The 26222-nt window shown below is 44.4% G+C and overlaps 1 protein-coding gene across 2 annotated transcripts in view; it reads left to right on the top strand.

Annotated features, from left to right (window-relative positions):
* The first annotated feature begins 502 nt into the window (after positions 1 to 502).
* LOC137427358 (uncharacterized) overlaps positions 503 to 26222 on the top strand; it is a 153846-nt gene continuing 128126 nt past the window's right edge. For both annotated transcript variants that reach the window (XM_068116795.2, XM_078778328.1), the window contains exon 1: positions 503 to 679. In XM_068116795.2, coding sequence (XP_067972896.2) covers positions 594 to 679 — 86 coding nt within the window. In that variant the 5' untranslated portion in view covers positions 503 to 593. The remainder of the gene's footprint in view (positions 680 to 26222) is intronic.

Raw genomic sequence — 26222 nt, 5'->3', positions numbered from 1 at the left:
GTCACAATGTTATCATTGTTTTTGTTATTTATTTTCTAATTAGAATTTCATGTCGTGGAAGCACGTATAAAAACTAATCGTCTCTACATATACCACTGAACGCTAAAACCTGAACATTTCGCACATTCAAAACATGGGAATTTCTTCCGGATTATTTGCAGTTAATAAGCCAAATCAACTCGTGAGATCATTGCGATGATTTTGGTGTGTCAAATTCATCAGAAAGCTCCAATTGAACTCCATAAAAAAACTCGGAGAAATTATCAAAATGACGAAATGATGAAATGATCAACGCTTATCGCAGCTCAGGAAGGAGAACGAGCGAAACATACTTTGGGTGGTGTATAAACAAGAACGAGCGAAACGTACTTTGGGCGGTGTATAAACGAGAAAAAGCGATCAGTGTTAAGAGCATATCCGTAGCTTCACGTATGAGCACCTTGTTCAATTTTTGTAAAACTTCCAAATTATGTGTTTTTTTAAATGAAAAGCGCCCTCAGGCGATTCTGAACAATTAAAAGCATTGGGCGCCATTTGGTCCTTTGCTGCTCCTTGGCGTGGCCTTCTGCTGCTCCTTGGGGATATTTGAGTTGATGACCCTGCGACGAATCAAGCGACGAATCATCAAGCGCGAATCTGGTTCATGGGAAATGCGCGGCGACAGAAACTTTTTTACAAGGTGAGTCGTGACTGTGACTGTGAGTAGAGGAGGCGGAGTGGAGATTTGGGATTTTAAACATCTTCGTGAGTAAACGTAAAGGAAGAGTTGTGGAGATTTGGGATTTTAAACATCTTCTTGAGTAAAGGAAGAGTTGTAGGGATTTGGGTTTTTAAATATCTTCGTGAGTAGAGGAAGAGTTGTGGAGATTTGGGTTTTTAAATATCTTCGTGAGTAAGTAAAGGAAGAGTTGTGGAGATTTGGGATTTTAAACATCTTCGTGAGTAAAGGAAGAGTTGTGGAGATTTGGGATTTTAAACTTCTTCGTGAGTGGAGGAAGAGTTGTGGAGATTTGGGATTTTAAACATCTTCGTGAGTAAAGGAAGACTTGTGGAGATTTGGGATTTTAAATATGTTCGTGAGTAGAGGAAGAGTTGTGGAGATTTGGGATTTTAAACATTTTGTTGGTAGAGGAAGAGTTGTGGAGATTTGGGATTTTAAACATTTTGTTGGTAGAGGAAGAGTTGTGGAGATTTGGGATTTTAAACATCTTCGTGAGTAAAGGAAGAGTTGTGGAGATTTGGGATTTTAAACATCTTCGTGGGTAGAAGAAGAGTTGTGGAGATTTGGGATTTTAAACATTTTGTTGGTAGAGGAAGAGTCGTGGAGATTTGGGATTTTAAACATCTTCGTGAGTAAAGGAAGAGTTGTGGAGATTTGGGATTTTAAACTTCTTCGTGGGTAGAGGAAGAGTTGTGGAGATTTGGGATTTTAAACATTTTGTTGGCAGAGGAAGAGTTGTGGAGATTTGGGATTTTAAACATCTTTGTGAGTAAAGGAAGAGTTGTGGAGATTTGGGATTTTAAACATCTTCGTGAGTAGAGGAAGAGTTGTGGAGATTTGGGGTTTCAAACATATTCGTGAGTAGAGGAAGAGTTGTGGAGATTTCGGGTTTTAAACTTCTTCGTGAGTAGAGGAAGAGTTGTGGAGATTTTGGGTTTTCAACATCTTCGTGAGTGTAGGAAGACTTGTGGAGATTTTGGGTTTTAAACATCTTCGTGAGTAGAGGAAGAGTTGTGTATATTTCAGGTTTTAAACATCTTCGTGAGTAGAGGAAGAGTTATAGAGATTTGGGGTTTTAAACATCTTTGTGAGTGGAGGAAGAGTTGTGGAGATTTGGGGTTTTAAACATCTTCATGAGTAGAGGAAGAGTTGTGGAGATTTCAGGTTTTAAACTTATTCGTGTGTAGAGGAAGAGTTGTGGAGATTTCGGGTTTTAAACTTATTCGTGTGTAGAGGAAGAGTTGTGGAGATTTCGGGTTTTAAACATCTTCGTCGGTGTAGGAAGAGTTGTGGATATTTCAGGTTTTAAACGTATTCGTGAGTAGAGGAAGAGTTGTGGAGATTTCGGGGTTTAAACATCTTTGAGAGTAGAGGAAGAGTTGTGGAGATTTCGGGTTTTAAACATCTTCGTGAGTAGAGGAAGAGATGTGGAGATGTGGAGATTTGGGGTTTTAAACATCTTTGTGAGTAGAGGAAGAGTTGTGGAGATTTCAGGTTTTAAACTTATTCGTGTGTAGAGGAAGAGTTGTGGAGATTTCGGGTTTTAAACATCTTCGTCGGTGTAGGAAGAGTTGTGGATATTTCAGGTTTTAAACGTATTCGTGAGTAGAGGAAGAGTTGTGGAGATTTCGGGGTTTAAACATCTTTGAGAGTAGAGGAAGAGTTGTGGAGATTTCGGGTTTTAAACATGTTCGTGAGTAGAGGAAGAGTTGTGGAGATTTCAGCTTTTAAACATCTTCGTGAGTCGAGGAAGAGATGTGGAGATGTGGAGATGTGGAGATGTGGGGTTTTAAACATCTTTGTGAGTAGAGGAAGAGTTGTGGAGATTTGGGGTTTTAAACATCTTTGTGAGTAGAGGAAGAGTTGTGGAGATTTGGGGTTTTATACTTCTTCCTGAGTAGAGGAAGAGTTGTGGAGATTTCGGGTTTTAAACATCTTCGTGAGTAGAGGAAGAGTTGTGGAGATTTCGGGTTTCAAACATATTCGTGAGTCGAGGAAGAGTTGTGGAGATTTCGGGTTTTAAACATCTTCGTGAGTAGAGGAAGAGTTGTGGAGATTTCGGGTTTTAAACATCTTCGTGAGTAGAGGAATAGTTGTGGAGATTTTGGGTTTTCAACATCTTCGTGAGTGTAGGAAGGCTTGTGGAGATTTTGGGTTTTAAACATCTTCGTGAGTGTAGGAAGAGTTGTGGATACTTCAGGTTTTAAACATCTTCGTGAGTAGAGGAAGAGTTGTGGAGATTTGGGGTTTTAAACATCTTTGTGAGTAGAGGAAGAGTTGTGGAAATTTCGGGTTTTAAACATCTTCGTGAGTTGAGGAAGAGACATGGAGATTTGGGGTTTTAAACATCTTTGTGAGTAGAGGAAGAGTTGTGGAGATTTGGGGTTTTAAACATCTTCGTGAGTAGAGGAAGAGTTGTGGAGATTTCAGGTTTTAAACATCTTCATGAGTCGAGGAAGAGTTGTGGAGATTTGGGGTTTTAAACATCTTTGTGAGTAGAGGAAGAGTTGTGGAGATTTCAGGTTTTAAACTTATTCGTGTGTAGAGGAAGAGTTGTGGAGATTTGGGGTTTTAAACATCTTCGTGAGTCGAGGAAGAGTTGTGGAGATTTGGGGTTTTAAACATCTTCGTGAGTAGAGGAAGAGTTGTGGAGATTTCATGTTTTAAACTTATTCGTGTGTAGAGGAAGAGTTGTGGAGATTTCGGGTTTTAAACATCTTCGTGAGTAGAGGAAGAGTTGTGGAGATTTCAGGTTTTAAACTTATTCGTGTGTAGAGGAAGAGTTGTGGAGATTTCGGGTTTTAAACATCTTCGTGAGGAGAGGAAGAGTTGTGGAGATTTCGGGTTTTAAACATCTTCGGTGGTGTAGGAAGAGTTGTGGATATTTCAGGTTTTAAACGTATTCGTGAGTAGAGGAAGAGTTGTGGAGATTTCGGGTTTTAAACATCTTCGTGAGTAGAGGAAGAGTTGTGGAGATTTTGGGTTTTAAACATCTTCGTGAGTAGAGGAAGAGTTGTGGAGATTTCAGCTTTTAAACATCTTCGTGAGTAGAGGAAGAGTTTTGGATATTTTGGATTTTAAACTTCTTCCTGAGTAGAGGAAGAGTTGTGGAGATTTCGGGTTTTAAACATCTTCGTGAGTCGAGGAAGAGTTGTGGAGATTTGGGGTTTTAAACATCTTCGTGAGTAGAGGAAAATTTGTGGAGATTTCAGGTTTTAAACATCTTCGTGAGTCGAGGAAGAGATGTGGAGATTTGGGGTTTTAAACATCTTTGTGAGTAGAGGAAGAGTTGTGGCGATTTGGGGTTTTAAACATCTTTGTGAGTGGAGGAAGAGTTGTGGAAATTTCGGGTTTTAAACATCTTTGTGAGTTGAGGAAGAGACGTGGAGATTTCAGGTTTTAAACATCTTTGTGAGTAGAGGAAGAGATGTGGAGATTTCAGGTTTTAAACATCTTCGTGAGTCGAGGAAGAGATGTGGAGATTTGGGGTTTTAAACATCTTTGTGAGTAGAGGAAGAGTTGTGGAGATTTGGGGTTTTAAACATCTTAGTGAGTAGAGGAAGAGTTGTGGAGATTTCAGGTTTTAAACATCTTCGTGAGTAGAGGAAGAGTTGTGGAGATTTGGGGTTTTAAACATCTTCGTGAGTAGAGGAAGAGTTGTGGAGATTTGGGGTTTTAAACTTCTTCCTGAGTAGAGGAAGAGTTGTGGAGATTTCGGGTTTTAAACATCTTCGTGAGTAGAGGAAGCGTTGTGGAGATTTGGGGTTTTAAACTTCCTCCTGAGTAGAGGAAGAGTTGTGGAGATTTCAGGTTTTAAACATCTTCGTCGGTGTAGGAAGAGTTGTGGATATTTCGGGTTTTAAACGTCTTTGTGAGTTGAGGAAGAGACGTGGAGATTTCAGGTTTTAAACATCTTTGTGAGTAGAGGAAGAGATGTGGAGATTTCAGGTTTTAAACTTATTCGTGTGTAGAGGAAGAGTTGTGGAGATTTCGGGTTTTAAACATCTTCGTGAGTAAAGGAAGAGTTGTGGAGATTTGGGATTTTAAACTTCTTCGTGGGTAGAGGAAGAGTTGTGGAGATTTGGGATTTTAAACATTTTGTTGGCAGAGGAAGAGTTGTGGAGATTTGGGATTTTAAACATCTTTGTGAGTAAAGGAAGAGTTGTGGAGATTTGGGATTTTAAACATCTTCGTGAGTAGAGGAAGAGTTGTGGAGATTTGGGGTTTCAAACATATTCGTGAGTAGAGGAAGAGTTGTGGAGATTTCGGGTTTTAAACTTCTTCGTGAGTAGAGGAAGAGTTGTGGAGATTTTGGGTTTTCAACATCTTCGTGAGTGTAGGAAGACTTGTGGAGATTTTGGGTTTTAAACATCTTCGTGAGTAGAGGAAGAGTTGTGTATATTTCAGGTTTTAAACATCTTCGTGAGTAGAGGAAGAGTTATAGAGATTTGGGGTTTTAAACATCTTTGTGAGTGGAGGAAGAGTTGTGGAGATTTGGGGTTTTAAACATCTTCATGAGTAGAGGAAGAGTTGTGGAGATTTCAGGTTTTAAACTTATTCGTGTGTAGAGGAAGAGTTGTGGAGATTTCGGGTTTTAAACTTATTCGTGTGTAGAGGAAGAGTTGTGGAGATTTCGGGTTTTAAACATCTTCGTCGGTGTAGGAAGAGTTGTGGATATTTCAGGTTTTAAACGTATTCGTGAGTAGAGGAAGAGTTGTGGAGATTTCGGGGTTTAAACATCTTTGAGAGTAGAGGAAGAGTTGTGGAGATTTCGGGTTTTAAACATCTTCGTGAGTAGAGGAAGAGATGTGGAGATGTGGAGATTTGGGGTTTTAAACATCTTTGTGAGTAGAGGAAGAGTTGTGGAGATTTCAGGTTTTAAACTTATTCGTGTGTAGAGGAAGAGTTGTGGAGATTTCGGGTTTTAAACATCTTCGTCGGTGTAGGAAGAGTTGTGGATATTTCAGGTTTTAAACGTATTCGTGAGTAGAGGAAGAGTTGTGGAGATTTCGGGGTTTAAACATCTTTGAGAGTAGAGGAAGAGTTGTGGAGATTTCGGGTTTTAAACATGTTCGTGAGTAGAGGAAGAGTTGTGGAGATTTCAGCTTTTAAACATCTTCGTGAGTCGAGGAAGAGATGTGGAGATGTGGAGATGTGGAGATGTGGGGTTTTAAACATCTTTGTGAGTAGAGGAAGAGTTGTGGAGATTTGGGGTTTTAAACATCTTTGTGAGTAGAGGAAGAGTTGTGGAGATTTGGGGTTTTATACTTCTTCCTGAGTAGAGGAAGAGTTGTGGAGATTTCGGGTTTTAAACATCTTCGTGAGTAGAGGAAGAGTTGTGGAGATTTCGGGTTTCAAACATATTCGTGAGTCGAGGAAGAGTTGTGGAGATTTCGGGTTTTAAACATCTTCGTGAGTAGAGGAAGAGTTGTGGAGATTTCGGGTTTTAAACATCTTCGTGAGTAGAGGAATAGTTGTGGAGATTTTGGGTTTTCAACATCTTCGTGAGTGTAGGAAGGCTTGTGGAGATTTTGGGTTTTAAACATCTTCGTGAGTGTAGGAAGAGTTGTGGATACTTCAGGTTTTAAACATCTTCGTGAGTAGAGGAAGAGTTGTGGAGATTTGGGGTTTTAAACATCTTTGTGAGTAGAGGAAGAGTTGTGGAAATTTCGGGTTTTAAACATCTTCGTGAGTTGAGGAAGAGACATGGAGATTTGGGGTTTTAAACATCTTTGTGAGTAGAGGAAGAGTTGTGGAGATTTGGGGTTTTAAACATCTTCGTGAGTAGAGGAAGAGTTGTGGAGATTTCAGGTTTTAAACATCTTCATGAGTCGAGGAAGAGTTGTGGAGATTTGGGGTTTTAAACATCTTTGTGAGTAGAGGAAGAGTTGTGGAGATTTCAGGTTTTAAACTTATTCGTGTGTAGAGGAAGAGTTGTGGAGATTTGGGGTTTTAAACATCTTCGTGAGTCGAGGAAGAGTTGTGGAGATTTGGGGTTTTAAACATCTTCGTGAGTAGAGGAAGAGTTGTGGAGATTTCATGTTTTAAACTTATTCGTGTGTAGAGGAAGAGTTGTGGAGATTTCGGGTTTTAAACATCTTCGTGAGTAGAGGAAGAGTTGTGGAGATTTCAGGTTTTAAACTTATTCGTGTGTAGAGGAAGAGTTGTGGAGATTTCGGGTTTTAAACATCTTCGTGAGGAGAGGAAGAGTTGTGGAGATTTCGGGTTTTAAACATCTTCGGTGGTGTAGGAAGAGTTGTGGATATTTCAGGTTTTAAACGTATTCGTGAGTAGAGGAAGAGTTGTGGAGATTTCGGGTTTTAAACATCTTCGTGAGTAGAGGAAGAGTTGTGGAGATTTTGGGTTTTAAACATCTTCGTGAGTAGAGGAAGAGTTGTGGAGATTTCAGCTTTTAAACATCTTCGTGAGTAGAGGAAGAGTTTTGGATATTTTGGATTTTAAACTTCTTCCTGAGTAGAGGAAGAGTTGTGGAGATTTCGGGTTTTAAACATCTTCGTGAGTCGAGGAAGAGTTGTGGAGATTTGGGGTTTTAAACATCTTCGTGAGTAGAGGAAAATTTGTGGAGATTTCAGGTTTTAAACATCTTCGTGAGTCGAGGAAGAGATGTGGAGATTTGGGGTTTTAAACATCTTTGTGAGTAGAGGAAGAGTTGTGGCGATTTGGGGTTTTAAACATCTTTGTGAGTGGAGGAAGAGTTGTGGAAATTTCGGGTTTTAAACATCTTTGTGAGTTGAGGAAGAGACGTGGAGATTTCAGGTTTTAAACATCTTTGTGAGTAGAGGAAGAGATGTGGAGATTTCAGGTTTTAAACATCTTCGTGAGTCGAGGAAGAGATGTGGAGATTTGGGGTTTTAAACATCTTTGTGAGTAGAGGAAGAGTTGTGGAGATTTGGGGTTTTAAACATCTTAGTGAGTAGAGGAAGAGTTGTGGAGATTTCAGGTTTTAAACATCTTCGTGAGTAGAGGAAGAGTTGTGGAGATTTGGGGTTTTAAACATCTTCGTGAGTAGAGGAAGAGTTGTGGAGATTTGGGGTTTTAAACTTCTTCCTGAGTAGAGGAAGAGTTGTGGAGATTTCGGGTTTTAAACATCTTCGTGAGTAGAGGAAGCGTTGTGGAGATTTGGGGTTTTAAACTTCCTCCTGAGTAGAGGAAGAGTTGTGGAGATTTCAGGTTTTAAACATCTTCGTCGGTGTAGGAAGAGTTGTGGATATTTCGGGTTTTAAACGTCTTTGTGAGTTGAGGAAGAGACGTGGAGATTTCAGGTTTTAAACATCTTTGTGAGTAGAGGAAGAGATGTGGAGATTTCAGGTTTTAAACATCTTCGTGAGTCGAGGAAGAGATGTGGAGATTTGGGGTTTTAAACATCTTTGTGAGTAGAGGAAGAGTTGTGGAGATTTGGGGTTTTAAACATCTTAGTGAGTAGAGGAAGAGTTGTGGAGATTTCAGGTTTTGAACATCTTCGTGAGTAGAGGAAGAGTTGTGGAGATTTGGGGTTTTAAACATCTTCGTGAGTAGAGGAAGTGTTGTGGAGATTTGGGGTTTTAAACTTCTTCCTGAGTAGAGGAAGAGTTGTGGAGATTTCGGGTTTTAAACATCTTCGTCGGTGTAGGAAGAGTTGTGGATATTTCAGGTTTTAAACATATTCGTGCGTAGAGGAAAAGTTGTGGAGATTTCGGGTTTTAAACATCTTCGTGAGGAGAGGAAGAGTTGTGGAGATTTTGCGTTTTAAACATGTTCGTGAGTTGAGGAAGAGACGTGGAGATTTCAGGTTTTAAACATCTTTGTGAGTAGAGGAAGAGATGTGGAGATTTGGGGTTTTAAACATCTTCGTGAGTCGAGGAAGAGTTGTGGCGATTTCGGGTTTTAAACATATTTGTGAGTAGAGGAAGAGTTGTGGAGATTTCAGGTTTTAAACATCTTTGTGAGTCGAGGAAGAGATGTGGAGATTTGGGGTTTTAAACATCTTCGTGAGTCGAGGAAGAGTTGTGGCGATTTCGGGTTTTAAACATATTTGTGAGTAGAGGAAGAGTTGTGGAGATTTCAGGTTTTAAACATCTTCGTGAGTAGAGGAAGAGTTGTGGAGATTTCAGCTTTTAAACATCTTCGTGAGTCGAGGAAGAGATGTGGAGATGTGGAGATGTGGAGATGTGGGGTTTTAAACATCTTTGTGAGTAGAGGAAGAGTTGTGGAGATTTGGGGTTTTAAACATCTTTGTGAGTAGAGGAAGAGTTGTGGAGATTTGGGGTTTTATACTTCTTCCTGAGTAGAGGAAGAGTTGTGGAGATTTCGGGTTTTAAACATCTTCGTGAGTAGAGGAAGAGTTGTGGAGATTTCGGGTTTCAAACATATTCGTGAGTCGAGGAAGAGTTGTGGAGATTTCGGGTTTTAAACATCTTCGTGAGTAGAGGAAGAGTTGTGGAGATTTCGGGTTTTAAACATCTTCGTGAGTAGAGGAATAGTTGTGGAGATTTTGGGTTTTCAACATCTTCGTGAGTGTAGGAAGGCTTGTGGAGATTTTGGGTTTTAAACATCTTCGTGAGTGTAGGAAGAGTTGTGGATACTTCAGGTTTTAAACATCTTCGTGAGTAGAGGAAGAGTTGTGGAGATTTGGGGTTTTAAACATCTTTGTGAGTAGAGGAAGAGTTGTGGAAATTTCGGGTTTTAAACATCTTCGTGAGTTGAGGAAGAGACATGGAGATTTGGGGTTTTAAACATCTTTGTGAGTAGAGGAAGAGTTGTGGAGATTTGGGGTTTTAAACATCTTCGTGAGTAGAGGAAGAGTTGTGGAGATTTCAGGTTTTAAACATCTTCATGAGTCGAGGAAGAGTTGTGGAGATTTGGGGTTTTAAACATCTTTGTGAGTAGAGGAAGAGTTGTGGAGATTTCAGGTTTTAAACTTATTCGTGTGTAGAGGAAGAGTTGTGGAGATTTGGGGTTTTAAACATCTTCGTGAGTCGAGGAAGAGTTGTGGAGATTTGGGGTTTTAAACATCTTCGTGAGTAGAGGAAGAGTTGTGGAGATTTCATGTTTTAAACTTATTCGTGTGTAGAGGAAGAGTTGTGGAGATTTGGGGTTTTAAACATCTTCGTGTGTAGAGGAAGAGTTGTGGAGATTTCAGGTTTTAAACTTATTCGTGTGTAGAGGAAGAGTTGTGGAGATTTCGGGTTTTAAACATCTTCGTGAGGAGAGGAAGAGTTGTGGAGATTTCGGGTTTTAAACATCTTCGGTGGTGTAGGAAGAGTTGTGGATATTTCAGGTTTTAAACGTATTCGTGAGTAGAGGAAGAGTTGTGGAGATTTCGGGTTTTAAACATCTTCGTGAGTAGAGGAAGAGTTGTGGAGATTTTGGGTTTTAAACATCTTCGTGAGTAGAGGAAGAGTTGTGGAGATTTCAGCTTTTAAACATCTTCGTGAGTAGAGGAAGAGTTTTGGATATTTTGGATTTTAAACTTCTTCCTGAGTAGAGGAAGAGTTGTGGAGATTTCGGGTTTTAAACATCTTCGTGAGTCGAGGAAGAGTTGTGGAGATTTGGGGTTTTAAACATCTTCGTGAGTAGAGGAAAATTTGTGGAGATTTCAGGTTTTAAACATCTTCGTGAGTCGAGGAAGAGATGTGGAGATTTGGGGTTTTAAACATCTTTGTGAGTAGAGGAAGAGTTGTGGCGATTTGGGGTTTTAAACATCTTTGTGAGTGGAGGAAGAGTTGTGGAAATTTCGGGTTTTAAACATCTTTGTGAGTTGAGGAAGAGACGTGGAGATTTCAGGTTTTAAACATCTTTGTGAGTAGAGGAAGAGATGTGGAGATTTCAGGTTTTAAACATCTTCGTGAGTCGAGGAAGAGATGTGGAGATTTGGGGTTTTAAACATCTTTGTGAGTAGAGGAAGAGTTGTGGAGATTTGGGGTTTTAAACATCTTAGTGAGTAGAGGAAGAGTTGTGGAGATTTCAGGTTTTAAACATCTTCGTGAGTAGAGGAAGAGTTGTGGAGATTTGGGGTTTTAAACATCTTCGTGAGTAGAGGAAGAGTTGTGGAGATTTGGGGTTTTAAACTTCTTCCTGAGTAGAGGAAGAGTTGTGGAGATTTCGGGTTTTAAACATCTTCGTGAGTAGAGGAAGCGTTGTGGAGATTTGGGGTTTTAAACTTCCTCCTGAGTAGAGGAAGAGTTGTGGAGATTTCAGGTTTTAAACATCTTCGTCGGTGTAGGAAGAGTTGTGGATATTTCGGGTTTTAAACGTCTTTGTGAGTTGAGGAAGAGACGTGGAGATTTCAGGTTTTAAACATCTTTGTGAGTAGAGGAAGAGATGTGGAGATTTCAGGTTTTAAACATCTTCGTGAGTCGAGGAAGAGATGTGGAGATTTGGGGTTTTAAACATCTTTGTGAGTAGAGGAAGAGTTGTGGAGATTTGGGGTTTTAAACATCTTAGTGAGTAGAGGAAGAGTTGTGGAGATTTCAGGTTTTGAACATCTTCGTGAGTAGAGGAAGAGTTGTGGAGATTTGGGGTTTTAAACATCTTCGTGAGTAGAGGAAGTGTTGTGGAGATTTGGGGTTTTAAACTTCTTCCTGAGTAGAGGAAGAGTTGTGGAGATTTCGGGTTTTAAACATCTTCGTCGGTGTAGGAAGAGTTGTGGATATTTCAGGTTTTAAACATATTCGTGCGTAGAGGAAAAGTTGTGGAGATTTCGGGTTTTAAACATCTTCGTGAGGAGAGGAAGAGTTGTGGAGATTTTGCGTTTTAAACATGTTCGTGAGTTGAGGAAGAGACGTGGAGATTTCAGGTTTTAAACATCTTTGTGAGTAGAGGAAGAGATGTGGAGATTTGGGGTTTTAAACATCTTCGTGAGTCGAGGAAGAGTTGTGGCGATTTCGGGTTTTAAACATATTTGTGAGTAGAGGAAGAGTTGTGGAGATTTCAGGTTTTAAACATCTTCGTGAGTCGAGGAAGAGATGTGGAGATTTGGGGTTTTAAACATCTTCGTGAGTCGAGGAAGAGTTGTGGCGATTTCGGGTTTTAAACATATTTGTGAGTAGAGGAAGAGTTGTGGAGATTTCAGGTTTTAAACATCTTCGTGAGTAGAGGAAGAGTTGTGGAGATTTCAGGTTTTAAACTTATTCGTGTGTAGAGGAAGAGTTGTGGAGATTTCGGGTTTTAAACATCTTCGTGAGTAGAGGAAGAGTTGTGGAGATTTCGGGTTTTAAACATCTTCGTGAGTAGAGGAAGAGTTGTGGAGATTTCGGGTTTTAAACATCTTCGTGAGTAGAGGAAGAGTTGTGGAGATTTCGGGTTTTAAACATCTTCGCGAGTAGAGGAAGAGTTGTGGAAATTTCAGGTTTTAAACATCTTCGTGAGTTGAGGAAGAGACGTGGAGATTTCAGGTTTTAAACAACTTTGTGAGTAGAGGAAGAGATGTGGAGATTTCAGGTTTTAAACATCTTTGTGAGTCGAGGAAGAGATTTGGGGTTTTAAACATCTTTGTGAGTAGAGGAAGAGTTGTGGAGATTTCAGGTTTTAAACATCTTCGTGAGTAGAGGAAGTGTTGTGGAGATTTGGGGTTTTAAACTTCTTCCTGAGTAGAGGAAGAGTTGTGGAGATTTCGGGTTTTAAACATCTTCGTCGGTGTAGGAAGAGTTGTGGATATTTCAGGTTTTAAACATATTCGTGCGTAGAGGAAAAGTTGTGGAGATTTCGGGTTTTAAACATCTTCGTGAGGAGAGGAAGAGTTGTGGAGATTTTGCGTTTTAAACATGTTCGTGAGTTGAGGAAGAGACGTGGAGATTTCAGGTTTTAAACATCTTTGTGAGTAGAGGAAGAGATGTGGAGATTTGGGGTTTTAAACATCTTCGTGAGTCGAGGAAGAGTTGTGGCGATTTCGGGTTTTAAACATATTTGTGAGTAGAGGAAGAGTTGTGGAGATTTCAGGTTTTAAACATCTTCGTGAGTCGAGGAAGAGATGTGGAGATTTGGGGTTTTAAACATCTTCGTGAGTCGAGGAAGAGTTGTGGCGATTTCGGGTTTTAAACATATTTGTGAGTAGAGGAAGAGTTGTGGAGATTTCAGGTTTTAAACATCTTCGTGAGTAGAGGAAGAGTTGTGGAGATTTCAGGTTTTAAACTTATTCGTGTGTAGAGGAAGAGTTGTGGAGATTTCGGGTTTTAAACATCTTCGTGAGTAGAGGAAGAGTTGTGGAGATTTCGGGTTTTAAACATCTTCGTGAGTAGAGGAAGAGTTGTGGAGATTTCGGGTTTTAAACATCTTCGTGAGTAGAGGAAGAGTTGTGGAGATTTCGGGTTTTAAACATCTTCGCGAGTAGAGGAAGAGTTGTGGAAATTTCAGGTTTTAAACATCTTCGTGAGTTGAGGAAGAGACGTGGAGATTTCAGGTTTTAAACAACTTTGTGAGTAGAGGAAGAGATGTGGAGATTTCAGGTTTTAAACATCTTTGTGAGTCGAGGAAGAGATTTGGGGTTTTAAACATCTTTGTGAGTAGAGGAAGAGTTGTGGAGATTTCAGGTTTTAAACATCTTCGTGAGTCGAGGAAGAGATGTGGAGATTTGGAGTTTTAAACATCTTCGTGAGTCGAGGAAGAGTTGTGGAGATTTGGGGTTTTAAACTTCTTCCTGAGTAGAGGAAGAGTTGTGGAGATTTCGGGTTTTAAATGTCTTTGTGAATGGAGGAAGAGTTGTGGAGATTTCGGGTTTCTAAACATATTCGTGAGTAGAAGAAGAGTTGTGGAGATTTCAGGTTTTAGACATTGTTGTGAGTGGAGGAAGAGTTGTGGATATTTCAGGTTTCTAAACATCTTCGTGAGTAGAGGAAGAGTTGTGGAGATTTGGTGTTTCAAACATCTTTGTGAGTGGAGGAAGATTTGTGCAGATTTGGGGTTTTAAACATTTTCATGAGTGGAGGAAGAGTTTTGGAAATTTTGGGTTGTTTAAACATCTTGGTGCAGAGCTTGGAATCTCATGGTATAGGCGGTGTTGTGCACACAGTGGGCTTTTCGATGTTTCCGTGGATAATACATATAATATATACACATATAATATACACATATAATATACACAGGGTGAGTCAGAAGTCGCGCCTGATTTCTGTTTATATATATATATTGTTACGGATCGCGGATTAGATGTTATTTACCGAGCGGTGGTATTGCCGCGACCTAACAATTCCCCCGATTCTTCCCCAACTCACCCAATTCCACCCGACGTTGACCTGGTCGCGCTATGCTAAATCAATGATGGAAAAGACACAACGACTGGGATAAAGGAAACGACGCAAGGGGGTACAGTTCTCAAGACCTCCGGAGGAGGATATAATTGGTGGTGGAGAAAAGGGGTAGATTACAAGGTATGAGGTAAAGCACAGAAGAGATAGGCACTTAGATACAATCTTATCTAGCCCAGACAGACCACAGACAAACGGAACAAGACTGACTTACACAGGGATTGATGGCAGGGAAGGACAGGCAGTCGATAGCACAAGGTGCACCTTGGCTCAGGGGCAGAATCAAGCACGGTCCAGTCCAGAGATGCGGGGAGGTATTGCAGCGCTCGGAGGTGGCGTCCTTCTCTTTCCAAGCTGAGGGCGCATCTGACGTCACCTCCCTCTTCCTGCGCATGCTCAGCGGGGAGTGACACGCCCTCGGCTCGTTGGCTCCGCCCCAGATGGGATCGGTCCGCCGCTTCTATTGGGTGCGGGGGGTTACCGGGCTCCGCCCTTGACGAGGAGCTGACAGCGAGCCCCTACGTGGTAACCCCGTCGAGCACATGCTCGATGGCGGCTCGTTGGAAAGGCTTGGTGCCCTTTCAACACCCCCTACCAACCAAGCCGGAGTGAGGACGCACACTCCCCGCGCCGCCGCTGCTGTTGTTGTTGTTGTTGTTGTTGTTGTTGTTGTTGTTGTTGTTGTTGTTGTACCATGAGGAAGAGCTGCGGGGAGGTATTGGGAGGTCCTAAACTTCCTAACGGTGCCATACAATCACATTCTGGTGCAACGAAGAGTCAGAATTAATGGAAACGAGTCCTTAACTGACATAGACTAAGAATAACTAGCAAGATGTCCTATAGTTGTCTACGTGAGATGCGGTGGACCTGGATGCGACATTTAATGGGGGAAATAGGGGGAGGTCGGGTCTACAGAGTGTTGTTTACAGGAAATGGGACTAGGGAATGGGGGATTGGGGATAGTTGGGAAGTATGGAGGAAATAGGGGAATATTTACAAGCGGATATGGATGGATGCCAATCTCATATCCGCAACAATATATATTGTTACAGACGTGGCTTGGATGTTATTTACCGAGCGGTTTTATGGTATGACCACGTCTGCACAAGTTACCCGATTGTGCCCGAACGTTGACTAGTCGCGCGATGCTGGCTCAATAAGAAAAAGAAGACACCCGGCTGGATTACAATAACACAATACGACACCAGGGGTTCAGTTCTCAAGACCTCCGGAGGAGGTTATATTAAGGTGGAAGGTTAGATTACAACTACAAGAGGGACAGCATAGAAAGACAAGCACTTAGACACAATCTTATATTATTCCCAACAGACGACAGATAAACGGGACAAAAGGCTGACTCACACGGGGATTGATGGCCAGGAAAGGCAGAATCGATGGCTCAAGGTGCACTCTTGGCTCAAGGACAGGGTACTGTACGGTCCAGTAGATGCAGGAGGTTTCACAGCGCTCGAGGTGGCGTCTTGTCGTCTCAAGCTGGGGGCGCATCTCACGTCACATCCGGCGCGGGGCCGCGTATATCCGGCGGGGAGTGACACGCCCTCGGCTCGTTAGCTCCGCCTCGTGGAATCGGCACGTTGCTTCTCATTGGGTGCGTGCGGGGGGTTTACCAGGCTCCGCCCTTGACGAGGAGCTGACAAGGAGCCCCTTCGTGGTAACCCCGTGGAGCGCATGGTCTATGGCGCTAATCGAGCCGGTGTGAGGACGCATCCTCCCCCGCTCCGCCGCCATCTCCTCTGTTGTTGTTGTAATTGTTGGGGAAGAAGATGGAAGGAGGTATGGGAAAGGTCCTGAACTCACTACTGATGCCATATAATCACATTCTGGTGCAACGAAGAGTCATAATTAATGGAGACGAGGCCTTAACTGACATAGAATAAGAATAACTAGGAAGATGTCCGAAAGTTGTCTACGTGTGGTGCGGTGGACCTGGGCACGACATTTAATGGGGGAATAAGGGGAAGGTCGGCTCTACTGATTGTTATTTACATGCAATGGGACTAGGGAATGGGGGATTGGGGAAAGTTGGGGAGTATTGGAGAAAATAGGGGAATATTTACAAGCGGATATGGAGGCCAAATTCCATATTCGCAACATTGCACCCTTCTCTACCCTCGGGGCGTCCCGACCCGATAAATTTTTACCTACTTTAGTGTGGCACGCAATGTAGTTCCCTCTACTATTAACTCTACCCTGAGTGCGACAGTTTTACAGATATTCACAAATGAGTAAATATGTCCCCCTGCGACGTTGCACCCTTCTCCTCACAGAAACACACCCACAGGATAACCGAATCCGGAAAGAATTCTCAAACTACACATACAGCCGGTAGGGAGCATTATTTACAAGACTACGCTGCTATTTACACTACGATCCAGGACCTGTTTTTGGAGGGACACATGCAGATGTTATGCATAGAGAGAGAGCGCGCTTGCCAACATCGATACACCAACCCACGAGTGCTCTGTGGCCGACGGCCTTTAATAACGTGCAGAGCACCCTTCCCGAGCATCAACAGCACCACCCCACCACCAATCGGTGCAGTCACCATTGTTCATTGGAATAAAAATAAATTCGACAACCCCTAACCCTGCAGGTGTCTCTTGCTCTTCTTGTGGTGCACTTGGTGGTGTTAACTATTAGTGGTTCACCTGTATGGCATAGGTGCCACGTTGATCCATAGGTCCATCCCCGGGTGGTGCTTGGCCGCAAACGAACTGCGGTCCATTGTGGGTGGCCACAAACATTGCGGTCCATATGGTGTATCGATCCCGGCAGCAAACAGCGAAAGTGCAGGCCCACAACTGCGCAGCCAGCACCTCTCTCTCCTCTCTCTCTACCCCAAAGCCAGATCCTCGGAGGTGGGAGACAGAAGAAGCAGACAAGTGAGTAAGGTGGTAAGGGCGCAAAAGTGCACGCAATGTAAGGTGATGCACACTGGGGGCACATGGGAACCAGGTGAGACAGGTACGTTCCTATCGTACGCCCCCCCCCCCACCAGGTAACCTACATGGCCCCTCCCTTACCCCTTACTGTATCCACACAACACAACACTACCCATAAACATCTACTTTACAAATCAACAAACATCCCTACTGTCTTCCCCGTTCCTCCCATATACCAAATTCGTCTTCTCTCCCTCCTAACCAATCAAATTTGCCATTTTCAACTCTCATCAAAATTTGCCATTTTCAACTCAACATCAAAATTTGCCATTACCAATTCATCATCAGTCCCTCCTAGGGAGGGAGAGATGGAATCACCCCAATGTCTCATCCACGTCGTGATGCGTCTCACAAATCCTCACAGCAATCTCATTTCCTGCACAAAACAAAGAAAACACAGGTGTGGAGTCATCATCATCACCACAGGTAAGTGGCTGCGTATGGTGCGACAGGTTCATCAATCCTAACTATTTCCTAAATGACTTTAACAACTTTACACTACCCGGGGTCTTTCTCCGGCCAAACCATTGGCCCTCTTACACTACGGGTTCTAAAAACCAATTCCCATTGGCCAAACTGTGGTGCTCTTCAATTTGGGGTCTCACTCCCCCGATTCATCTCCCGGTGCCCTCGTACAATTTCTGGGCTGCGACGTGTACCTCTCCCAGTGGGTCTACCCACCTGCACACCTCCACCACTGCAGTTGCCTCCGAGCTTACCTGCTCCTTACCCTAACCTAACTAACTGGGGCAGGCCCTCTGGCGCTCTCCCCACTCGGTGCCCTCTCTGGCACTGGGCTACCCGATCCACACCCGGGATCCTCAGGCACCCACTCACAACTACCGGCTCCCAGAGCCCACCTGCGGCCTCACCTGGCCGACATCCTCACAGTGGTGGAGTGCCCAACCAACTACACACACTAACAGGCTACACGCCCAGCCATTTCCACAACACTAATGCACCCATCCACAACACCATTCTGCAACCGCACCACAGATGCCAATATCTAACCACAATTTACCTATACCCTCTACCTAACACTTACACTACCCGCCCCGGGTACTCGTGAAAGGGGTCCACTCTTCCCCCATCCACACCTTCGCACCATGCACACCACTCCGTACTACTTACTCCAACTCTCTCCACACACCTGTACTTGCACACCTGTGCTCTCACACTTGGTGCCACCTGCACCCTTCTCTCCCCAAGCGCATTCGCGCTGATCCACACACTCACGACTCATACACTGCTCCACACACCTGTCCAATTGCACACCTGTGCAATCACACCTGTTCCATTCTCACAAACACGGCATCATCTCAGCTAACTACTCCCTTCTGAAACTTGCGCTTCCCAGTCGTCCCTTTAAACTATTGCGCTCCCACGTCATTATCATCCACACTAATCTACCTGCGTCCCCACTACAGGTATCAGTCACTAACTAACCTTAACGTTACCTAAGGTCATCTTCTCTAGATCCCTACACACAATATCCTAACCCACCCGGGCTAGTTTTCACTGCCATACACCCCATAAGCTATTGCTCCTTTGCCCCCCATGGGAAGGGTGGCAGGGATGCCATCCCACCACATCGGGGGTCTCTCACTACCAATTTTGCACATCAAATTTCAACAAATTAAAAATTTGCCAATCACTACCCATCATCTGCCAATCACTACTGCCAATCCCTTGCCAATCATCAAATTTTGTTTTTCTCCAATTTTGGGTCCAAAACACTAACCTCATCACCCAGTCGACTCACTAATACCTCTCGGTGCGCCAATTCCTGTCCAAAGCCCGGCTTCGTAAAGCCAAGCCATGAATGCTGGTTGTTCTGTGCCAGCGGCTGGGTGCGTCCCGCATTCGGTGCAGGGAAGGAGGTTTACCCGGGCCGAGATCCCACGCACCATCTCGGCACGGAGCCATCCCATGCCCCGATCTCGACCTGCCGGCACGTCTCACCAAAAAGTGGTCGCCATGACGACCCTTTCTATCGGGCTGCCAGCTCCGCCTAGTGGAGCCTGGACGCGGCCGTTCAAAGCGAGGCCCGGCACGCACCGAGGGCCTGCTTCGGCTAAAAGTCGCTCTAACCTCTAACCCGTGTAACGTCGATGCTTCACCTGGACGCTTACACCCCGCAGCCCGTTCCTTGCTCACACATCCAGCCGTTTCCATGCTCCTCGTACCGTTCCTTACACACCCAGGCACACTCATTCCACTCACAGCCTTGGTCACACACCTGACCACCGAACACTTTGGCACACATTCGTCGCTCGCACACCTCACCAATACACCTCTTCGCGCCCCCTCCTCAGTCACCTCCTCTGTGACAATCACAGGTGTGCCCTCATTCGCACACCCAACCACGTGCCTCACCACCAACTCCAGCGTGCATTCCCACTCACGCTCTACCATTCCAGGTGTACATCCTTCCATCCCAGGTGTACATCCTCGCTCACCTGTCGCAACTAACTCACGCTCCATGTCACTCTCACTACTTTCACCTCCATTCCTGACAGCGCACTCACCCTTACTCTTGACAGCGCACTCTTTCCTCGTGCACCTGCCCGTCACACACCTTTCTCGCGCACACTCTCCCGTTACACCCTCTGTAACCCTCACCACAGGTGGACACTCTTCCTTACTTCTGACAGCGCACTCTTTCCTCATGCACCTGTCCGTCACACACCTTTCTCGCGCACACTCTCCCGTTACACCCTCTGTAACACTCACCACAGGTGGACACTCTTCCTTACTTCTGACAGCGCACTCTTTCCTCATGCACCTGTCCGTCACACACCTTTCTCGCGCACACTCTTGCGCACACTCTCCCGTCACACCCTCTGTAACACTCACCACCCCGCGCTTCCATGTGCTCCCTCGCACACACGCTACGACCGACTCACTCTCGCCAGCACCCTCACTCCTTGGCACGCACTTTTTCCTCACACACCCCAGAGTCGGACTTTCTCGCACACCTCCTCTTTCGCACACCAGACCTGTCGCACACTTCACCAGTGGCCTCTCACGAACACCCGGGTCCATCTCGAACCCCAAGCCTCTTAAATCACCTGGCGCATCATACGCACGACCATATTGGTCACCACTTACACCGGGTCCTCTTCCTCTTCGCTTCTCCTCCATCACCTGCGAATCCCTCATCCGGTTAACGAGCACATCACGATCCAAACACAGACTTTGGACCAATTCTTTTATCTCCTCTTTTATCTCTTTGTTATCCCCTCTCCGTCGCTTCTTAATTTCGCTCACCCCTTCTTCCACTTCTTCTAATTTGTGCCTCACCTCTTTTATTCCCCGGTACGTCTCCTCAAGCTCGTCCTCCAAGGCTACCTTGACCGTTTCCATGTGCGTCCTCACCTGCCGGTCCTTCGTCTCCATTACCTCTATCACCTCGTCCAACCTCGTTGTCAGTCCCTCACGTACTATCTGACATTCCCTCTTTGTCGCTATTAAGTCGTTTTTTATGTCGTTTTGTGTCGCTTTTAAACCTCCTAATACTGCAGTGTTCCTTTGAACCTGCTCCGTTAGTCCTTTTTGTCCCTCCGTCAGCTGTTCCACCTCCTGCGTCAGGTCCTCTATGCCCCCTTGTAACTTTACAGTCCCCTTTCTCACCTCCTTCTCCATGTGCTCCTCACAGTGCCTCACCTCCTCGCGCACTCCTCCGACCTCCTCACTCACTCCTCTTCTGATCTCCTCTCCCATCACTTGCATCTCCTGCCCAGATGCCACCCTCATCTGCTCCATTTCCTCCCTGTGAGCATCCAATTTGGTTTCTACCCCCATTCTGACCCCCTCTATCTGCTGCCCCATTTGGTTAACTTCCCTTTCCGCTTGGTCCCTCATGTCCCTCAATTTGCCTTCCATACTGTTTTCTAACCCCTCTAACCCTTTTTGCATCCCTTCCATTTGATTCTCTTGAGCGGCCATTCTGTTTTCTACCCCCGTTAACCCATGTTTCACTCCCTCTATCTGATTCTCTTGAGCGGCCATTCTGTTTTCTACCCCCGTTAACCCATTCTTTACTTCTTTTATCCCGTTGTCTAACTCCTCAAAATTATTGTCTAACTTCCCAATTTTCTTGTCTAACTCCTCAAAATTATTGTCTAACTTCTCAATTTTCTTGTCTAACTCCTCAAAATTATTGTCTAACTTCTCACTGGTACCCCTCGCTTCGTCCCTCATTACCCCCATTTGGTTTCCCATTACCCCCATTTGGTTTTCCAATCGCTCACTATTCTTTTCCATAAGGGCCGTCATTTGTATAAAAAAAAGTTCCAATCTTCCCAGCGGCGCTACTTCGGTCGCGGGCACGGTGACCAGCGAGGCGCCATTTTGCGCGCCCGCTTCTTCGCGCGTGACGGCGCTATTTTGCGAACCTGCCGCCCTCACTGCTTCGCTCTCCTCCTGTCCCTCATTTTGGTCCTGGATCGACCCTACCTCACTCTCCTTTACCGGACCCCAGCTGTCTTGATCCGCCATAGCGCGACTTTCAAAATTCGGTTTTTTATTTTTTTTATTTTCGTAAAACAAATTCAAATTTCGCCGTTATAATTTCGCGGGGGAAACGCGCTCCGAATCGATTCGGTCGAGCGCCGTACGCGCTCCGGCTCGATTTTCCCTCCCAAAATTTGGGCCTAACTAATTTAGTCCCGGGTTCGAATTCCACTCCTCGACACCAATTGTTACAGACGTGGCTTGGATGTTATTTACCGAGCGGTTTTATGGTATGACCACGTCTGCACAAGTTACCCGATTGTGCCCGAACGTTGACTAGTCGCGCGATGCTGGCTCAATAAGAAAAAGAAGACACCCGGCTGGATTACAATAACACAATACGACACCAGGGGTTCAGTTCTCAAGACCTCCGGAGGAGGTTATATTAAGGCGGAAGGTTAGATTACAACTACAAGAGGGACAGCATAGAAAGACAAGCACTTAGACACAATCTTATATTATTCCCAACAGACGACAGATAAACGGGACAAAAGGCTGACTCACACGGGGATTGATGGCCAGGAAAGGCAGAATCGATGGCTCAAGGTGCACTCTTGGCTCAAGGACAGGGTACTGTACGGTCCAGTAGATGCAGGAGGTTTCACAGCGCTCGAGGTGGCGTCTTGTCGTCTCAAGCTGGGGGCGCATCTCACGTCACATCCGGCGCGGGGCCGCGTATATCCGGCGGGGAGTGACACGCCCTCGGCTCGTTAGCTCCGCCTCGTGGAATCGGCACGTTGCTTCTCATTGGGTGCGTGCGGGGGGTTTACCAGGCTCCGCCCTTGACGAGGAGCTGACAAGGAGCCCCTTCGTGGTAACCCCGTGGAGCGCATGGTCTATGGCGCTAATCGAGCCGGTGTGAGGACGCATCCTCCCCCGCTCCGCCGCCATCTCCTCTGTTGTTGTTGTAATTGTTGGGGAAGAAGATGGAAGGAGGTATGGGAAAGGTCCTGAACTCACTACTGATGCCATATAATCACATTCTGGTGCAACGAAGAGTCATAATTAATGGAGACGAGGCCTTAACTGACATAGAATAAGAATAACTAGGAAGATGTCCGAAAGTTGTCTACGTGTGGTGCGGTGGACCTGGGCACGACATTTAATGGGGGAATAAGGGGAAGGTCGGCTCTACTGATTGTTATTTACATGCAATGGGACTAGGGAATGGGGGATTGGGGAAAGTTGGGGAGTATTGGAGAAAATAGGGGAATATTTACAAGCGGATATGGAGGCCAAATTCCATATTCGCAACAATATATTGTTATGGATTTGAGAATTGCTGTTTTTTTAATTGTAGTGTAATGAATTGTAAAATATCACCCTCCTTCCTCCATTTGTTGTGTATAAAGGTCAAAGGTCGTGCCCATAGTTATTCCAAATACCACACGTAGCCAATCATAGATTTCCTCCTTGTTTAGTAGTTATCTCCTTATTATGTGTATTAGATTAAGGCTTTCTCTTCCATTAATTAATACTCCATTGCGCCGAATTCAAATAAGGTAGATTCCCTGCACATGTCCGTTTTGTCATGCCAACTGCATCGGGCAGTTTTCTGAAATCCGCTGCTGCTTTGTTTGGTGTGGTTTTTCGCCGCAAAACCTCCATTACGCATGCGGTCAATTGGGGAAAGAAAGGCGTGTCTCCACCTCATCATTGGAGGGTGGGGCCAGGAGAGCCCCTACAGCCACCCAAGCACGAGGGGTTTGGCTTGAGAGGGCGGAGGAAGAGCGATCGGGGAGGTTCGAAAAGGTTAGAGGGTGTGGCCGATATAACCCACAGCGGGACGCCCCCCACCTCAGATGAGTCCTGGGAAAGCACGCGAAGTCCCCACGGCGGCACGAAGAGACGATTGAGGAATGAGGGAGAGAGACGTGAGGGGTTGCCTGTATTGCGGCAATAGGCCGAGACCCTCTAGGCCCTATTGCCGGTCGGTGAGACGCGAAGCGGAGCTGGGTTTGCCGGGTTTTCGCCTCGACCCCAAAGCGTGGATCGGAGCGCGCGCTTGGAACCGGACCTCGACGCCACCATCTACCTGGACCCTCCTCTGCCGTCCCAAACGATTCCTGTCCTTCCATCCTTTTGTGTACTTGAGTTTGTTTTGTGTGTTCTCTCCTGGGTTATAAGTAAGTATGTATAAGCTAGAAATTGCACTGTGTCCTTCTGGTCCGTCCCTCTTTTTGTCTTTATTTTCGTATCCTTACTTCTCCTTGGTTACTTTTGACTTGTACATAATTAGTTAGTAATAAATTATATTTGTTCCTCCTTACTCTGCCTTCTTTCCTTTACATCCGTGTCGTCCTTGTCTTTTCCCAATTGAATACCTATAGCACGATTTGGCCAACGTTTCGGAATCGGGTTAGTGAATGCTAATGACTCGAACTTCGGGTTGCTAAAAACCGCTCGGCAACTAGACCATCTAAAACCGGGGTTCGAGCGGGAGTCCCTCCCTTGCTTCACGGTCAGGAGTGGCACTCAGGTCCTTGGGACTTTTTGTAGACCAAATACCCTGGCTGCTCCCGACCGGAAGACCCCCAGGGACTCACGTTGGTCAGTCGCGGACAAGGGGATTAATCCCCCCTTCTTAAGGGGGAAAGGCCGACGTAGAGATCCGCAACAATATATATATGACGGGTTGGAGACTCGACTTGAGACTGAGACGAGGAACAACTGATATATTTATTGGATTCGTCAATACACAGGCTGTGGAAAGCAAAAGTCGAAGAAGAAGACTCACAGAGATCAACTTTCCAACTGAATGCTCTACAAAGGTTTGATCAGGGCTTCCTTTATATATATGAAATATAGAGGTGTGGTTTAACATCAGGATAGGAGACAAGGGTGAACAGGTGGCCCCCACAATAGTCCCTTCCGGTTTAAGGAAGATCGAGGCCAGGCAAGGGTTATGCCCTAATAAGTCTATGGCCAGTATGAGGCAGCATGACAACATAATCATTGAAGCTTGAAGGGACAATGATTGAGGTTTGAAGGAAAGTATAAGGAGATAAGGAGTGGACAGCCATGAAGCTGTCAACAAGGAGAATATTGAGAACTTGGAGGAGTGGAGGAGTGTAACAACTGCAGCCGAGACCACAGTATGAGAACACAAGCTGGATTTCGACAGTAAAAGAGAACATGCCTTTATCAAGGCATAGTCACACAAAGCATATATAATCCTTTAAAAGGCATTACAAACAAAGTAATGTAACATAAGTCTTTTGGTTGGGAAAGTATAGAGGGAGTGGACAGTCGTAAGTGTGCCAACATAAAGGAGATTGGCAAAAGCCTCACTGGAAGGCTAGAAAGATAACAGTTGCGACCAAGGCCATGGAAGGGGGAACAGGTGGTTTTCCACAAAGTAAAGGATTATGCCATCACAGGGCCTGGCTTCATAAAGCATATACTTCTTTATGAGGATATAATAAGTTTCCAAAGGATATGAAAAGAACAAAGTATTAAAAGGATACAGAAATCAATCAAAACAAAACATAATTGGTTTCCTTGGTAATTGGTCAAACAGTAACAAGCATCAAAGGGGGAGGGGGATCTCAAGCCCCACATATATATATATATATATATATATATATATATATATATATATATATATATATATATATATATATATATATATATATATATATATATATATATATATATATATATATATATATATATATATATATATATATGTATATATATGCATATATATATATAAAGGCTTTATGGGAAGGCCTTAAGGAAGGCCACACACCTTTATGGGATAGGGTTAATATTTTGGGTTCCACACCCAACAGAAACAGAAGACGTGTTTTGGAGGCTTGGCACACAGAAGAAACTGTTACCTCGATCACACAAGAGGTAGTTGACTTACCGGTAGCGTTTGACCCACTCTTGTGTAAACGAAGCAGGCATTCCGTACTTTGAACGAGTCCACATAATATGTCACACAAGGTTTTTATTCGGACAATTTGCCCCCTCCCCCTCCCCCCTTCCTCCAAACCACCCCTGTCCCCAACCCCCCCCCCTCCGCTTCCACCCCCCCTCTGGTTTCCCCCCCCCCCCATTCTATCCCCCCCTATAACTGCTCTCCATCCTCCATCCTGCATTCCCGTTTACCGCATAGGGCCACATGTGATGATCTTGATATTATGGCAATTTTATTTTACCTTAAAAAAAATTTTTTGCTTTAATATATTTGCAGTTTTAATTTAATTTACAATTTAATTGTTTACAAGTTTAACTTTGAATTAAATGTAATTATTGTTCCTGATTTTCTAAAGACTTGAGTTATAATCCAGCATTGCTTACAGGATTATTTTAAGCCGTTGATATGCGGTTGATTTTTTAATTTGGTCAATAACGTCTCTGTTCACGAGAGCGGTGTGATACGGTTTCATTGGCTGTCCAGCTTTGCCCACCCCACTTTGCATATACCCCGCCCACTTTGCATATAAGGGGATGTTGAGATGATTTTATCACTCTTGAGGAAGATTAACGGAGGCGTGTGGCTTCACATGTTGTTAATCGAAATGTTGAGTCATTGTTTGTTCAATTAAAGGTTGGAGATCTTACCATTGAGTTTTATTTATATATTGTTACAGACGCGGTTTTAGATGTTAGTTTACCGAGCGGTTTGGTATTACCGCGTCCGAACAGTTACTCCCCGATTAGAACCCGATCCCGCCCGATTCCACTCGAACGTTGGCCAAATCGCGCTATGCTAAATCAATGAAGGAAAGGACACAACGGCTGGGATAAATGCAACGACACAAGGGGTACAGT

Source organism: Myxine glutinosa, chromosome 5 (assembly GCF_964187855.1).
Source record: "Myxine glutinosa chromosome 5, kmMyxGlut1.1, whole genome shotgun sequence".
NCBI classification, from domain to species: Eukaryota; Metazoa; Chordata; class Myxini; order Myxiniformes; family Myxinidae; genus Myxine; species Myxine glutinosa.
Note: the sequence above shows the minus strand (reverse complement) of the source record. Positions and strands in the feature narration are given on the sequence as shown.